Source organism: Patella vulgata, chromosome 6 (genome assembly GCF_932274485.2).
Source record: "Patella vulgata chromosome 6, xgPatVulg1.2, whole genome shotgun sequence".
Classification (NCBI taxonomy): Eukaryota; Metazoa; Mollusca; class Gastropoda; family Patellidae; genus Patella; species Patella vulgata.
Window position 1 is genome coordinate 35,793,130 of NC_065884.2, and position 18,957 is coordinate 35,812,086.

The 18,957-nt window shown below is 35.5% G+C and overlaps 1 protein-coding gene across 3 annotated transcripts in view; it reads left to right on the forward strand.

Moving 5' to 3' along the window:
• Nucleotides 1-18,957, forward strand: part of LOC126825393 (caprin-1) — a 294,531-nt gene that overhangs the window by 190,327 nt on the left and 85,247 nt on the right. For all 3 annotated transcript variants that reach the window (XM_050555032.2, XM_050555033.2, XM_056101546.1), the window contains exon 8: nt 13,743-13,869. In XM_050555032.2, the coding sequence (XP_050410989.1) occupies nt 13,743-13,869 (127 nt within the window). The remainder of the gene's footprint in view (nt 1-13,742; nt 13,870-18,957) is intronic.

Here is an 18,957-nt window from a genome sequence, read left to right on the forward strand (position 1 = left end):
CTTCAAAAAATCTTGTGGACGCTCTAGAGGCCAAAGTTAATATCCGATTGACTTTAAATTTATACACAGTGTTTAAGGTCATGAGACAAAGAAGCCTATTGATTTTCAGCGATTTCAGATAATTACTGCCAGAGTTATGGCCCTTGATCACTTCAAAAATTCTTGTGGACGCTCTAGAGGCCAAAGTTAATATCAGATTGACTTTAAATTCATACAGTGTTTAAGGTCATGAGACGAAGAATCCTATTGATTTTTAGCAATTTCCGATAATTACTGCCAGAGTTATGGCCCTTGATCACTTTGAAACCTTGTGGATGCTCTAGAGGCCAAAGTTAATATCCGAGTGACTTTAAATTTATACACAGTGTTAAAGGTCATGAGACGAAGAATCCTATTGATTTTCAGTGATTCCCGATAATTACTTCCAGAGTTATGGTCCTTGATTTGAAAAATCATGTGGACGCTCTAGAGGCCAAAGTTAATATCCGATTGACCTTTAATTTATACACCGTGTTTACGGTCATGAGATGAAGAATCCTATTTATTTTCAACGATTTCCAATAATTACTGCCAAAGTTATGGCCCTTGATCTCTTTGCAAAATCTTGTGATGCTCTAAAGGCTAAAGTTGTCATCTTATTGACTTAAGATTGATACACAGAGTTTAAGATCTTGAGATGAACAAGTATATTGATTTTCAATGAATTTTTATGACTTGAACAGCTAAATCCATGATATTAAAAGTTTTGTATACAAAATGTTAGCATGGGGCAGAACTTTCCAAAAACCAAACAAATTCTAATGGTTTTCTGAGTTGTTGCTCTTAATCAGATTTTAGTGTGTATTATAAATGTTTCATTACTGAAAAAAGTAAAAATATGCGACAACTCTTGTTGACTGCCCGGACAATTTAGCTGCTGTGGGCGTATGTTTCGTTGCCTGGCAACCTATCTTGTTTCGAGAAAATCGCATTTTAAACTTCTGAATTCCTATTTCAAATCGGGGAATTATCCAAATTTCCCTCATAGCACACTTTATGGGGTATGCCCGTCTTCATTAGTCCAGGTTATGAGCAGAACAGTAGGACGTTAAACCCCATTTCATTTCATTTATATAATATGCACAGGAATGAGTTCAATTTTAAGAAATATTTAGCTATTGTGAACTGTCATGTAATGACTAGATGAAAGATGTTTATTTAATATGCAATTTTTGGGAAGTATGGTGCAAATGATGATACAAGCATCAAATTTGGCACAATTGTTCCCCAAGGGATACTAATCAAATCTGCCCGATTGGCCAATTGAAAATCTAAGATGGCAGCCATTTTTCAAGATGGCCGCCAAAATGGCCACCCGAAGTTGATGTTTTCCTTAGAAATATTTGTAGTCCGATTTGCATGATCTAAGTGTCGATTCCTATGTTTTAAAGCCTGCTGAACTACAATGTCCTGTTCAAAATGCACTCTGAGACATTTTCACAGGAAAAGCACTATACAGCAATATAGAAGTAAATTTAGGACTGTCGGCCGTTAAATATTGGATTGATAAGCACCCCGATTTAATCGAAAAACGTTTTACAAAGAAATTTCTATTATGGGCATTAGAATTAGTAATTCAAAATAATATATTTTATTTTGATGGCCAATACTTGAAACAAATCAAGGGTGTGGCTATGGGTACAAAGGTTCGCCCGACATATTCTATTTTGGCTTTAGGATACCTTGAAGAATTATGGTATGATAGGAGAGCAATTTAGTAATGAACTAAAACTATACATAGAAATAAACCCGAAGAGATTCTTAGATGATTGTTTCATAATATGTAACCAAAATGATTCTGTTTTAGCCGATTTACATTGTTTACTCGTTTCACTAAATGATAGTATTTAATTTACAATCGAAAAGAGCAAATCGAGTCTTAAATTTTCTTGATGTAACAGTAGTAATTTCGACAGATGGCAAAATTGAAACCGACCTATACTATATAAGAAAACCGATACACACCAATATCTCAATTTTTTCTCATGTCACCCATCACATATAAAAACGTAATATTCCCTACAATATGGCTTTAAGAGTATGTACTATTGTGTCAAAACAGGGTGAATTAAACAAAAGTTCGAAAATGAGATACATTCTGAAAAATAGTAAATTGATAGATAGTCTCCAAATTTACGTAGGATTCTGACGAAATCCTGATTCGATCGGACTAGGTGTAGGTCACAATGCAAGAACCTAGTTGTATCCCATACAGGAAAGTGCCCATTATACATTACATAGTGTATAGGTCACATAATTTATATAGTGTGTATAGTTCTATAGAGTACATACTTAGTCCGTGCATTACCATGTTTTTATAGGGTATAGAATGAATATAAACAAGGGAATGTACTGACTATTTCTATTTTTCTCGTGTTCTCTTATCTAATGACATTCAATTACTTTATTGAATTGTCAGGTATCCTCTTACAGTCCCATATAACAACTTTTGGTCTTCGAAGGAATAATTAGTGAGCAGAAATTTGGCCGTGTATCTTTTATCACTCGTCACATCAGTCAGTTTTATAGAGAGATGACTTGTGTTTTCCTTTGGCATTCGTCACTTCCGATTCAGGACACCTGTATTACTCAGCTATCGTAGCAATGATCTCGGTGTTAAAATTATATTTGGAATGTGTTTAACCAGCTCTATCACATATGTGATAATGACTGTCACCAATTTTGTCCTTTAATAACAATTTATGTTCAAATTTAGTTAAAGATACATTATGGGAGATTCGGTAACGAGTTGGCAGTTCTCACTATAATAGTTAAAAACTAGATAATGTAAAGGCAATTTGGTGAAAATTTCATTCAAATTGATCCACTATGAACGGAGAACTAAGCGACTGAAATTCCCATATGCCTCGGTCATCATTACTAAAGTCAGTACGATAAACAGCATAGTCTCGATTATCCATTTAATCGTTTAATAGAGAAGGAAAGTTATGCAGTAAATCGGCTTACAATCCACTAAAGATCGCAGGCTAGCGCTGCCATCTAGAGTTGATTATGGCCTGGATAAGGTTAATTTATGTCTAATTAATAATTTAGATAACATTTCAGGCCTAAAGAAAGACCTGAAATAGGCAGATTTAGCTCTTGCATAATGCATGTTTAAATATACAATGAAATATAGATATGCAATGAAATATATTTATAAACGTAGCAAATCAAGCGCTATTAGAAATAAAAGAAAGCGTGTTTATGCGGAAATACAATCCCGAGCTTAATGTTAAAGTTTAACTGATGTAGTTTATAAATATATTTCATTGCATATGTATATTTCATTGTATATTTAACTAAATTTGAACATAAATTGTTATTAATAACAGTAGTAACTAGTATACTCAACGTATTGTAAACGTCGGATGTGACGTCCTTCTATTGTTATTATTTTTGTTTATATAGTTACGCTTTCATATTAATGCCTGAAGAGGTTCTGGTGGACCTGAAAGCGCTAGCTTGTAATATGTAGTTTGTTTTCTTTTCTAACATCTTATTATTTATATATCGCCTGGGAGCTGTTTCCAGAACTTTTTGTATATATACACTGAGAAATAGGTAACGGTTAAAACGTACGTTTGCCGCATTAAAAACTCGCAAAACGGTCAATACCTACGTATCTCGATAAAAAAATAAAATTCGGATTATAACTCCTCATTATGGCTTAAATGTAAAAATCGACGACGTCAGTTAATCAATCTGCTCTGGCCAAGCTCAAAATTCCGCTCTAAATTTCCTTCGCGAATTTGAGTAAACTGCCGACCTCCGTGATTATTTTAAACCGCCATCCACGGCGAATTTTAAAAAGTCTGACTTTCACGCATGTACAGTCAGCACATCCATAGCTAGTTTGAAATAGGTTTATGTATTTATCGTGCGATTCCACGGCAGTGATATCGTAGTCGAATATCAGCTAATACGGCATGCAAAAAAAGTTTGTTTATTTAACACAGTTAGACACGCAGATTTTACTGGCTTATATTGAAAATATAACAAATATCAAACATTGGCAGGCATTTATATAATAAAATAAACAGAATTATGGTTGTACCGATACATTACTTCCTCAATATGTTCGACATTTTAATACTTGCATCGATCGACTATTTCAAACTCGATTAAAATTACGAAATTTCAAAATTTACACACATAGATGCTGGTCTTACCGTGGGCGAAAGTTTTGTCCATTGAAATAGCCATTTCCATTCTGACAAATAAGTTACACAATGCATTTTAAATTGATAAATCACATCTGAAGTAATATATCTTCGGGTTTAAATCACAAATGAATTAAATGCCTTCATCTCCTGTTTTTAAGCACACATCGTCAGAAGTCACTGTCAACCTTGCTGAACACATGCACATTAACACGTTATCAGTCGGATAATACCTTGATGACCTTTTCATTTCGCCACCAAAAAGTCTGAGCCAATGCATACTGTCAGTCAAGTTTCCAAATTACGTGAATTCACACGTGCTATCAATAGGAATCGATAATTGACTAAAATAGAATCCCCTTTAACAACAAATTGCTACCATGCCGTAGTCTTGTAGACAATACTTATATTCTGTATTGTCAGCAAGTCAGGTCCGTAACTAAGGGGCAGGTGGGGCAAAGCCCCCCCCCCCCCCCCCCCCGCAAAAATTTCCCCCCTCCCCTTTGAAAAAATTGTCGTCCATAAAAACAATAGATATACATTGTCCCTCAATTTTACAGCACCCCTTGAGAACACTCCCCACCCCATCGTTTCTCTGAGCTAGTTACGTCCTTGTAGTAAGAAATCATTGGGACGCGACCAATCTGGATTTTCACACAGAATATGTGCCGTTGTCATGGCTAAATTACGAACGGGCTACAATGAATAGCACACCCCATCTCCTGCAATTTACATCATGTATTACCAGTAGGTTACAACGGATTCTATTAATTTTATTTACGATAAAACTCAGGCTTTAAAAATTGTGGATATGAGAGATAATTAAATTTTTGAATCGGTATAGACTTGAAGGTTGCCGCATGCAGCGTGTGAAAAGAATACTTAATCATCATATTCGCAGTTGACATACTCCTGTCAATAAAATCATTCCTTAACCGGTGGTGATCATTTTTGTAATTTGGCACAAAAATCATCCCTTATATCGCACCATGCCCCTTTAACTAATACACGCTTTTTTGTTAGGCAATTTCCTTTGTACTCTTTTGATGTGGACTCTTTGATGTAATTGTCGCATCAGTTACTATTAATCTAAGTTCTGTCCTGACAAGATTCCATTCATAAGATCTGGTTGTTAGGTGTTTTATTGAAAGCTTCTTCGATATGTTAACTGGAAAAATGAAATTTAATGATTTGTTTTTGTGATAATTATTGGAAAGAAACTGAACCGTGTTATTCTTTGGAATATTTATCGTCTATTGTATAAATACGTTAAGCAGTTTGTGTGTTGCATTTATAAGTTAAAGTATAAAAAAATATATATTTAAAGGGACGAAGGGGCTGTTTAAGACATGATATTTTAAAACCTTATACCAGTAACTGAATCGATTTGACATGTTGATCTGTTTTGCAATGTGGGGAATAGGGAATCTGTTGGATCAGCTAGCAATTTTCCAATAGACGTTCTCTGAAAATGAAATTAATATTGATTTTCAAAAATATGTTGGTTTCTCTTTTATAACTTTAAAACTCCATGTTAATATATTATGGTAAAATCATATGTTGGCTAATCTTATAATCGGCTCATAATCTCGGGTAATAAACATATCAGTGTTAAACTTTATAAACAGACCAATACACAATCAGATGAGTCAACATTTGGTAGAGTTTATAACACTTGACGTGTTAATTAACCAATTAAGATTATGAGCCGACAAGATTAGTCTCTCAGCTATTAATTAGCTTTCATGATCAATAATGGTATTATTGAAAATATCAAAAATGTGAATAAATTTATGACGATTATTGTCTTATTTTGATTTGGTTATTTGTGATTATTTGTAATAAAGAAAATAACTCTTATTGCAGTAGTCTGTACTGACATGCCATGATATATACTTGGAATCAATTAATCATTTGACTTGTTTGAATTATTATTATTTCAGAAAATTTATTATTGTGCGCATTATGTGGGTCCTAACTATTTCTAAGGACATTTCATTATCCGGCGAACTGTTAAACCGGATGGCAACCATCTATGTGATGATTGTTAAATACGCTGGCTATATAACATTTATTATTGAACAGCTAACATTTTTTTGTTTATAATATAAATATAATTGCAAAATGGTTATCTATTAAAAGTTGCAACAAAACAAGTACGGGTTACGTACATTGTACTAATTTCAACACGCAAAACAATAAACTGGCTATGAGCTACGGGTTGCGCGGTACTCATTTCAACACGCAAAACAATAAACTGGCAATGAGTTACCGTTTACGTGGTACTAATTTCAACCCGCAAAACAATAAATTGTCAGAACAAAAGAATATATATAGACATACGGTAAATTTAGCTTATCACTATATACCCGGATATATTCAAATTGGGGCCTGACTGCTGGATACTTATAAATGACGACATTGTTTTCACCTTTTTACGACAGATTAGGGTCCATATTTATATTTTATTATGCAACTTTATAAGTGGCGTGACTATAAAACACGTACTGCGTCTTATGTTCATCAACAAATACAAAAGAGGCATAGAAGAAACAGCCCCGTACAACACCCCCACATATAAAGACCTGTCTTTATACAAAGTCCTATTTGCGAAAAACACACCGGCGAATAAAAAATCGCACGGTAAAAACAATTTTCCTTCCCAAGTTTCCATTTAACACTCACACGTCAGATAAAGTCGGCTGGTCCTTGATTATACCCTTTTGGTGCAGTTACAACAACTATCGAGAAAACACACCAATTAAACAATACACACCGTGTCATTCGTTTTTAACCCGTTGGTTAATTAACATACTCAGTACAGAAAACGCACCGTCCCAGAGTTGTTCACACCTAGCGATAATTAACTCGCCTTTCAGTCCATTTTTCACCCTTGTTAATTAACACACCTTATCTAGAGATTTTAAGCCATAATGAGGAGTTATAATCTGAATTTTATTTTTTTATCGAGATACGTAGGTATTGACCATTTTGCGAGTTTTTAATGCGGCAAATGTACGTTTTAACCTTTACCTATTTCTCAGTGATTATATATATTATATATGTGACTGTCCGCATCTAAATGAGTCGGAATGTGGGAGAATCAATAATGAGATAAAGACAAAATAAGTGAAAATATTGATTTTGAACGAAATTGAGATTTTCACAAAAATGAGCCTATAAATATACTATCTATCAACACAGAAGATCAAAATAGCAATAAAACATTTTAAAACACCTGTATTTGAATGTTTTGTAAGAGTACCGTATTCTTAAATCTGTCCTATTTCTCAAAATTCTCGGCGAAATTAGTTATTTTTGTTTGCTCGCAGTGGGACGACCGGTCATTCCTCTTGCATAACAATTGGCATTGTTGTAAAGCGGAGCATCTCTAGTTTATAAATATGATCAAAATATTGTCGATGAATTGATTTTGAACGGATACAATCGAGTTTTAAAACCCTCCAAAAATATAAATAAACTCCGCCTGTTGCCATGCTGTCCACACAACTCGTTTGCTGATTGGCCGCGTGCAAGACATTATCGATAAATATTTGGTTTTGTCAATGTTTTTGCGTACCTACATGCGATTCACTCTGATAAGTGGCAGAAAAAAAAAATTAATTCTGATCGTATAGATTGCCGTTGAGTGTTAATTGAAACCACGTGGCTGATGATGTAAATTAATCGACAAGCGGGGGGGGGGGGTCATTGAGTAATACTATTACTAATCAACTGTCACGGGTCAATGATAAAGCCGTCTACAACTCATTATTTACTCAGAATAATTAATCCAAGTGGTGATTGTTTGATATCTCATATCATCTTTACAAAAATATTCTATAGGCCTTTTAAAAATGGAAATAAACAAAATGGCCAATAATGTTCTTTTCAAAGAGAATTTTATTGATAGCTGAATTCCGTTTAACGTCGCTTCTTCATACGGCATGCAAAGTAAGGAATGCATTTGGGATATTATTGTTTAAAATTCTCTGATCACAATGGGTCGAAAAAATGAGAACGACCAACGAGCCGAAATGCGACGATTCTCGAGTCTGCCATTGAGTATCCTCTGAATAATGTTGATATTTACATCAAAGCAAAAATGCACGAAAGTGAACATAAGCATTGACTATGGAATTGACATTTCTATAGGGACTCATATTTTGATAACGTCACGGTACCTGAAAATAATAATAGACCTATCGTACACGCAAAATCTTATTTTAATTCACGTGTTAAATGAACACGCGTACAGCTGTTGTGGCTTCTTTGATGATTATCCAATCAACAATCTTAATCTCCCGACCACTAGCTGCCACTAAGGTGCTAATTAATTGATGAGATTAACAGTTAATCTCACTAAAGTTATATTATACACAACAGACTACTAATGTATAGATTGTTCTTCAGTATAACAATATCATGTGAATATTATGCCGTATGTGTTGTGGATGTTTCGTTACGAAAGGAGTGCATTTATTACGATTTTCGTCTTCAGCACCCTTGAAATCCTAAATAAAAAAACATATCAAACGACAAAATATAGCAAATAAATTGCGGAAATAGTCGGATCAAATTTTTACTACGATTTTCGTCTTCAGCACCCCTGAAAACCCATGGAAAGATATATTCAACGACAAAACAGCAGATAAATGGCCTTGTTGCTATGGGATTTTGTTTTGGAACATACCAAATCTTTGACTTACTTTTTCTCAAAACTTACTTTTGTGAGTTGGGTAGCTTCTAATGAACACAGCTCAGTCAATTTTTGCCCAATTCAAACAAACTATACATCAAATTGAAGGCAATGAGTTGGAGAATATGAAAATAACAATAACTCAATTTTCAAAATTTCCTCATTGTGTCACATATGTGTCTCAGAGTGCTTTTCCTGTGACAATATGTCTCGGAGTGCTTTTTGAACAGGAAAATGTAGTTCAGCAGGCTTTAAAACATAGGAATCGACACTTAGATCACGCAAATCGGACAACTACAAATATTTCTAAGCAAAACATCAACTTCGGGTGGCCATTTTGGTGGCCATCTTGAAAAATGGCCGCCATCTTTGATTTTCAATTGGCCAATCGGGCAGATTTGATTAGTATCTCTTGGAGAACAATTGTGCCAAATTTGATGCTTGTATCATCATTTGCACGATACTTCCCAAAAATTGCTCTTATCTGCTCCACTATGGTCAGTTGTACAACTTAAAATATACCAAATTAAAGACTATCAAATAACATTTATTAGCCAAATCAAAATGAACAAAGTACACATAATAAATTGTAAGAATTTTAACGAACCAAAAAAAGTCCAGAACACACAGGCGATCTGATTTATCTTGGAATCAAAAAAAAGTTCAGAACACATTGATAATGATAATGTCAACCGTTAGAATTCGAAGATTAAACCAACATAACACAGGAAATCAGAAAATATTACTCTTAGTCCAAGATTTTGTTTTCTTCATCAGTTGATGGAACAAGCGGGCGGTTTGATACTGTCAAGCTCTGGTAAAAGTGCTCGTATGTTGGAGGGATAACTCTTTCCTTAAGAAGAGACATAAGATCTGTTTTCTTAGCGGAAGATATTGGCAAGGAAGATTTATAAGCCTTCTTAAGAGGGATGCTGTCTATATTTGTTCACAGGAAATCAGAAAATATTACTCTTAGTCCAAGATTTTGTTTTCTTCATCTGTTGATGGAACAAGCGGGCGGTTTGATACTGTCAAGCTCTGGTAAAAGTGCTCGTATGTTGGAGGGATAACTCTTGCCATAAGAAGAGACATAAGATCTGTTTTCTTAGCGGAAGATATTGGCAAGGAATATCAAACATACTAAACTGCAGCACAAATATCTACGATTTCTATGTGAAGCAAAAAACTGGACAAAAACCACTATTTAGCATAAAAAACCCCACAAAAATACACACTCTGTAGCATAATCCAACTCACACAGTATTCCTTGGCAACTATGAATGGGATCCTGTACAAATCATGTCTTAAATCGACAAAAATTCGCAAAAAGTTACAGAAATTTTACTCAAAACATTGCCAGGATGACCATGCTGGATTTAGACAATGGCGTCAAAAGGGGATTTCCCGTGGAACCACCTTTAGCGCGGTAAATTCAAACTGTTAAAAACGATACGGGAAATTCTGTAGCCATGCAATTTCAGCCTTTGTTTACTCTACGGCATAGGCCGTAGCCATGCATTTATGGGTTAATGATAGTTTGAGCCAAATCTTTCAAGTTAGAAAAGCTTGTATGATCCAAATGATACACTTTATAAGGTTTGGTGTATAAAGAACTTGGTGTTTAGCAGCTCGCGCAATTAGAGAATGCATGGAGTCGACCTCCATAAACTTTACATCCACAGTTTCAAGATTTGGGTTTTTCTGGACAGCATATAGCATTGCAGCGGAAATGTACTGATTTCTGTTCTGTCCAGAACAGGTATCTGAAAATGTAGAAACGTGTTTAACATGATTTCCAAGTGAATCCAGATAGTGAAGTAGTGCAGACCCTATCTCTGATGAGCCCCTCTGTCCTTCCGTCTCATCCCAGACGTAACAATATCCATCAGCAGTTGCAACATCATAAATTGTGAAATTGTAAAGACTCAACTTTCCTTTGTAAAAGATTTGAGCATCTCCAGCATGAGGTAGATTAAGGACAGCCTGTAAACCAAATGAAGCCACAACAAATGACCTATCAACTTTATCTCTGTCTTCTGCTTTACCATCCAGTGATTCTTTTTCTCTAAGCTTGTGATTGTCCCAGTTTCTTCGCATAGTCTCTTTATCCTCACCAACAGCACTATAAAAACACTGAACATTGTACATTGGTCCTTTTTTGGCTTAAAAAAACGGAGGTTGAAATTATTCATAAAAATATTTCTATATTTATGCTCTTTAACAGGCTTTTAAATTTGTTTTTTTACACAAAAATCATTAACATAAAGTCAATACATTTTACTTATGGATAGATCGCTGTTCAAATATTCTGATTTTGTATGTTTACGACAATAGTGGGACTCGACTCTTGGAAAAGAGTTGATGTGTTCCTTTACAAAGTTAAGGGCTTGATTTTTACGTTTATCATCCCCACTGTAGGAACCTGAAGGATCTGTAGAAGCGATTGAACTTTCAACAAATGAATTACTTATATCGAGTGTGGTAAGAAAATATTTTATACAGACCCATTTCTTTTCATTTTCTTTAATGAAATAAAACACACAGCTTTTACTTTTTCCCTTCAGTTGAACATTCTTTCTACTTCTTCTTCGCTCTACTTGCAGAATTCTGACCCTATGACAAATAAAATCTTTTTGTTGCTTTACGTCAGCTAGTTTATAAAACTCCTCACATATTTGTTCTCTTTTAGATTCTGGAAAATTATAAGGACAATTATATCTACATTTCTCACAATTAACAGGCTGTGGTTTCTTCTCAATACGTTTACCTTTTCTTGTAGTGTAAGATTTTCCGGATACCCTATTGGTATGACGAATGTTGCACTTCCATAAATCGGGGTCTCTTTTCCGTTTTCTTATAGGTCTCATTTGATTTTTCTCTGTAGTCTCACCTCCGTGCTGCACAGGTAAAGTTAAAACAGGTTCTACGTCTAGTATCAGCACTTAATTTAGAATTAACCTGCCCATTTTCTTCACCACTCTCACTACTACTTTCTGACCCAGGATTGTACGCAACATCAAGAGGATCATCTATTCCTTCTTCAGCACTTTCAGTTTCTTCGTCAGTGTTGATGATGTTTGAACTATTGATTAAATTTAAACTTTGCACAATAACTTCTGAACTGTTAATCAAATTAAACTTTGCGAAATAACTTTTTCAAAATATTCTTCACATGTAGGTTCATCCTCTAGCATGTCCAATATATCATATAAACTGTATTTTGGATCCATTTTAAAAATACATTTACACAAACTTTAATGTTTAGACCCCTGACAACGTGTTTTGTAGGCGATATGTCCACTGGTTCCTGTTTAGTGTTATGAGCTTTCAGTAGACAAAAGTTAATGTCCGCAAATATCACTTTTGCATACTAAACTTTTGCTGAATGGTGACATGTGCTATATGTTTTCATGGCAATAACATGATACTCTAATTAACTGGACTAACAGCATTTACACAGTAGAAGGGCGCATGTTTATGCTATTCAAAAAGGTCAAAACATCATTTTGACCAAAACTGGACATGTAACATTTGCATACTCAGCCATCGATATCAAGGTTGTGGACCCTCTAGAGGTCACAATTTTTACCCGATTTTGATGAAACTTGAAATGCAGGTTTATAATCCAAAGATCTTGGTTCCTTTTGATATTCGCACATTTCGGATTGTAACTTCCTGAATTATGGCCCCTGATTGTACGAAAAATCACGTTTTTAGCTTGTGGTCCCTCAAGAGGTCACAATTATTATCTGATATGAAAAAAACGTTCGAATATGTCACCGTTGGTTGAGTTCGAATTTCATGGAAATCGGACCCAAACTGTCAGACAAAATGGCCGCCCGTCTATGCAAATAGTGTAATTATCTGGTATATCAAGGTTGTGAACCCTCTAGAGGTCACAATTTTGATCCAGTTTTGATGAAACTTGAAATGCATGTTTATAACCCAAGGATCTTGGTTGCTGTCGATATTTGCGCATATTAGATCATAACTTCCTGAATTATGGCCCCTGACAGTACAAAAAATCGCTTTTTGTTTAGCTTGTTCCCTATCCATCTCTTGAAAAATGTGGGCGTATCCTGCCTGGCAGCCACTGGTAAATTGATATATAGATACACGTTTTATGATTCTGGACGAAACGTTATGTGCATCTCAAGAAATCTTTGCTCAGGAACCGCCCCGTAGTGATCTTGAAAAATGATCCCCGGATAATGATAGGCATAACAGATAGCTGCCGTCGTATGAATTCTGAAAAATAATATTTCACTGCATCGCAACAGGTCAGTACTAAAACTAACACTTATTACGGTATTTCAACATAGTGTGGCAAAATAGACATTCGGTGGCAAAACTGAACTGAGACCCACAACTAAACACATCGTGATATCTGAACATCCCACATGAAATTAGATGTTTGACAACAAAATTGAACACCTTGTGTAATTGGACACCTTGACTGATTTTAATCACGGTTCAGGAAATTGAACGGTCCAACTAATTATTGAACAGTAGTGATAATTAGGCAGAACGCTTATAATTAAATATGTGTCGACAAACTAAACACTAGTTAGACGCTTGGTAATCAAAATTAAACAGTGAGATTGAAATTGGATACAAGTACAAATTGAACACTATTAGCCGAAATTCAACAATAGTTATGAATATTTGAACACAGGACAGAAATTAGCGCTATTTACGCTAGATTAAACGATACCAATTTTCTGGTGTTACACAACAGCCCAATTACATGTAGCTCCTTGCAACATCAGGAGATTAGTTGATGTCTTAGTCCTTAGTTAATATTTTATTTAGAGAAAATCATAATGTCTATTGTTTTATAGAATCAGCGAGGTGATGATAATGATCAGAAGAAATTTACCATGAACGCTAAAGCACCAGTGTTTACATCAATGTATAATCAAGGAGACAATTCAAATAGTCGGAACAACAGTAATCAATCATATCAAGGTAAAAGCATTTTGAATATTATTATATATTTTTGTTTCTGGTTCTCTTAAATTAACTGAAGTGAATTCTTTGGACTTTCTACTATAGTATAGGACTTTCTTCAACAATAGTTTGAAATGTTTTGTTTCATAATTCTAATTTAATTATTCGTACTCTAAATGCCTCAAAAATTGATTTTAATAAGGAATGTTGAATCATACATGATCAAGGTTCTCTCTTAAAACAATCAAAATTAGTGGTTTATTTCACGTCATATAATTTTACAACCAGTAGACCGAACGGCAATTTTTATACGCTCACATTTTCACGTGGACGTATTGGGCTGTCGTCCCTGTCCGTCCACAATTTGTTTGTGGACACTCTACAGGTCACAATTTTTATACACTCACATTGAAATGTGGTCGTGTATTGTTGTCGCCCCCGTTCGGCGGTCTGGCGTCCACATGTGTTTAAGGTCATGAGACGAAGAATCCTATTGATTTTCAGAGATTACCAATAATTACTGCCAGAGTTATGACCCTTGATCACTTCAAAAAATCTTGTGGATGCTCTAGAGGCTAAAGTTAATATCTGATTGACTTTAAATTTATACACAGTGGTTAAGTTCATGAGACGAAGAATCCTATTGATCTTCAGTGATTTCCGATAATTACTGCCAGAGTAATGACCCTTGATCGCTTCAAAAAATCTTGTCCGATTGACTTTAAATTTATACAGTGTTTGAGGTCATGAGACCTTTTGTATACACTAGTGTTGAAACTACTATTCGGATATTCGTTAACGGATACAAAATAAGGGTTATCCGAATCATTTTACTATCCGTTTACTATTCATTCCAATATATTCTTACATTCCGTATGCTCTATATTTAGCCATTTTTACATCTGATTACGTTGAAATTTTCCCCAATGCAATTGATCACGTACGCAGCTCTGAGCATAAATGTCAACATTATGCGTATTATTTAGTGATAGTAACTAATAAAATTATTAATGCAGTGCAACGAAAACAGTAATCTAAATAAAAAAAAATATTCATTCATTCCCTGCGCTAGTTTACGGCATACAAGTTTAGACCTCGTTTTGACTTCCCACAAGGAAATTTATTCATAACGACCTAGGTCACGTATATTCCCACTTACTGATTGGTTCAATAGTAGTAGATTATCAGAATGAGGCAAACGACCTTGGCGGAATAAATGGCACATGTTTTTATTTTACTTTTTCATTTGTGTTGATTGAGCAAAATGATAAGCGGGAGGGTGCGGATTACAGGAGTAGTTATACTATACAAATTCCTTCACCTCATTGATTTTTTGGGATGTCATAGATAGTCTTAATAATTACAGCTAAAGGTAGGCACTTTTTTTTCTTCGCGGCTCAAACAATTTGCAAATCGAAAGTACGATTTCATACTCGGCATACACAGACACTCACATTGAAATAAGTAAGAAATTATGAGTACCGGTATATGAACTTTTGATGTAATTTTGTTCAAGAATTTCACGTCTTCGAATTATCCGAATAGTTTTTGGATAGCCAACAAAAGTATTCGGATCACAAATCTCGATCCAATTTTCAACACTATTGTATACTAAATGTTAGCATGGGGCAGAACTTTATAAAAACCAAACAAATTCTAATGATTTTCTGATAATTACTTAATGAGTTCTTACTCTTAATCAGATTTTAGTGTATTATAAATATTCCATTACTGAAAAAAGTAAAAATATGTGGTAACTCTTGTTGACTGCTTGGACGATTTAGCTGCTATGGGCGTATGTTTCATTGCCTGGCAACCTATCTTTATCTGATTTCGACCAAACTTCAAAAATAGACCTATCTCCCAAAGATCTTCTTTCGATTTTCGATATTGGCATGAATCATACCATAACTTCATGGATTATGGCCCCTGAATCTACGAAAAATAATGTTTTTAGCTTGAGGTCCTTTCAGATGTCACAATTATTATCTGATTTAAAAAACCATTAGAAAAATATCACCGTTAAGCTGTAATGTTGGTTAAGATCAAATTTTGTGAACATCAGACCAAAATGGCCAGACAAAATGGCCGCTCCAATTACGCATCTAGTGTAAAAATATGGTAGATCAAGGTTGTGGACCCTCTAGAGGTCACAATTATAATACGATTTTGATGCAACTTAAAATACATGTTTATAATCCAAAGATCTTGGTTCCTTCCAATATTCGCGCATATCGGATTGTAACTTCCTGAATTATGGCCCTTGATTGTTCAAAAAATAACGTTTTTAGCTTGTGGTCCCTCTTAGAGGCCACAATTATTATCTGATTTAAAGAAACATTCAAATATATCACCCTTACACTGACATGTCCATTGAGTATTAATTTCCTGAAAATCGGACCAAAACTGCCAGACAAAATGGCCGCCTCTCGTATGATAATAATGTAAACATATGGTATGTCATGGTTGTAGACCATCTGGTGGTCACAATTTTGATTCGATTTTTATGAAACTTGAAATACGTGTTTATAACCCAAAGATCTTGTTTTCTTTCGATATACTGGGGAAGATCGGATCATAACTTCCTGAATTATGGCCCTTGATTGTACAAAAAATCGTGTTTTTAGCTTCTGTTACCTCTAGAGGTCACAATTTTAAACCGATTTTAAGAAAAACGTGTGAATATATCACTGTCACACGCTGATGATGGTTGTGAAAACCGACCAAAATTGCCAGACAAAATGGTATATAAAGGTTGTGGATTCGCTAGAGGCCACAATTTTTTATACGCCTGCATTTTCATGTGAATCCAAATAAATATAAAGAGAGAGGAATCCAAAACCATTTGAATAACATAAACTTACATGAGATCCAAGTCATAATAAACTAGATACAGTGACACCAGTAGTAGTAGTGGTTAAAAACAAATTCTTGGGTATACAAAAACATCTTTATAGAATCGAACGTTTCATAAGTGTAAAAACTTACTTCTTCAGAGAGTACTATTCGTAAGTTTTTACACTTACGAAACTTTAGATTAGACTGTATAAAGATGGTTTTGTGATAACCAAGACATCGTTTTTATTGTGGAGCGGCTTGGTGAAATTTATGTTCACATTTGGCAGAAAGGCTGAAATTTGGCACAAACATAGCCTAACACCTACTAATCATAAAACAAGCAGGAGGCAACAGTTCCTCAAAGTGCATCCTGCTTTTTTGGGACAAAAATGCAAAAATTGTGTTTTTCACGTAAATAAATTTTTAAAAATTGTTCACATCTGGCAGAAAGGCTGAAATTTGGCACAAACATAGCCTAACACCTACTTATCCTAAAACAAGCAGGAGGCAACACTTCCTGAAAGTGCATCCTGCTTTTTTTGGGACAAAAATGCAAATATTGTGATTTTTACGTAAATCTAATGAAGACCAATTATGAAAATTATTAATTTAGGGATTATTATTAGGCACTGAGGAAGTAAATTAGTGATGTTACTCATCACAAGTGCTTGATTTTACTGTGCACATTCTCCAGAACAGGAACACAGGTGTGTGCACCGAAGACCTGCTTTGCAACATCTACACTGCCCACTGCAGTTGGTCTTGCATCCACATTTGATCAGTATTTAGGAACCCATGATGTCTCTTCCCGAGTCCAACCCCATTCCGATGGGCAAGGAATGACTGGGTGTTTGTCGAGAGTTTGTCCCCATATGTGGCCACTCTGGGAGGCTGCTTTTTTGGCATGCTGGATCAATGCGTCCTGAGTTGGTGGAATGTTTTCAATATTCCTATCACCTTGGGTGAACAGACTCATGCGTGCCTCATTCACAGTGAGTATGGGCAAAGTGTGTTTGTACATGGCCACAGTAAATCGCTCTAGCTGACACATTACTGCCTCGCCAATCTGTGCTGGCATCGACAGTTGAGTGAAAATTGGAGTGATGATTTCTTTCATTGACATCCAGACATTCCATGCTGTAGTCTTCCCAATTCCAGAGAAAGTTGAGACTGTGTCACAGCCTGTAAAGGCATGGAAGAAGAGAAGGCCCCTGGATATATTGAGTCCAAGCTTTTCAGCAATCTGATGAGATGGAATGTACCGTTTATGGGCTCCATGACCAAAGTTCAACCACAGCTGACAGTCAAGGTAAGAGGCGAGAGCAATACTGAGGAGAACAACATCTGTATCCGTTGCAACCACCAGAATGTTCTTGAAGCCTTGGGTAGCTGCATGCTGGGAAAAATTTGGGCACACAATTGTACTTTGTAAAAGTTGTATAAAAAAAGATAGTGTGTTCTTGAATGTGTCCAATTTAACAGCGAATTTATTATTATTATGTAACATACTAAGAACCTAACTACATTTTTTGGGCACCAACCACCACCGCCCCCCCCCCCCCCAGTCAAAAATTTCCCCGTACGCCTATGGCTGCATGTTTACAGTGCAGAAGCATCCTTGTATTCGCCTCTTCGTGATTACAAGGTTCAAGATCAGATACGTCAGTCTGACTACAGAGCACCTTGTCTTCAAGGGTAGTGCAGAGAACTTTGCCATTTGGGACATCAACATCTGACACATTTTCTGCTAAAAACTGAAACAGACTTGTCTTGTTAGAGTTCACCCTGAGGAATGATTTCCAATTAGATGGTAAGCGGGTGTTACCCTCTACCCTCAATGACATGCCATCCCCACGGATCAGTCTGGTGTGTGATTTCAAACTATCTGGTAGTTAGCGATCCCATACAATGTCCAATCTATCAACAGTACTTAACTGGTTCAGCATGTATGGAATGAAGACATTCTTGGAGAAATCATCAAATGTGTTAAGTACAAGGTTCCCCTTCTTGATTCTCACGGGATCCAGTGTCTGAACTATGGCTGCTCCATCAAGGATTTTGACTTGTACATCAGGTGGTTCAACAGTGCGAGTTGTGACCAAAGGCTCCAGAGAATTGAGAATGTCAGCCTTACTATGAGTTATTCTCATCTCATTGTTTTCTGCTAGTGATGGTGGCCAAGCATGATTCTCATGCTGAAAGAATGTTTCCATATCACCATCTCTGTTCTGGCAAGAAACGTACAATCTAGGGAAGAGTTGAACATCT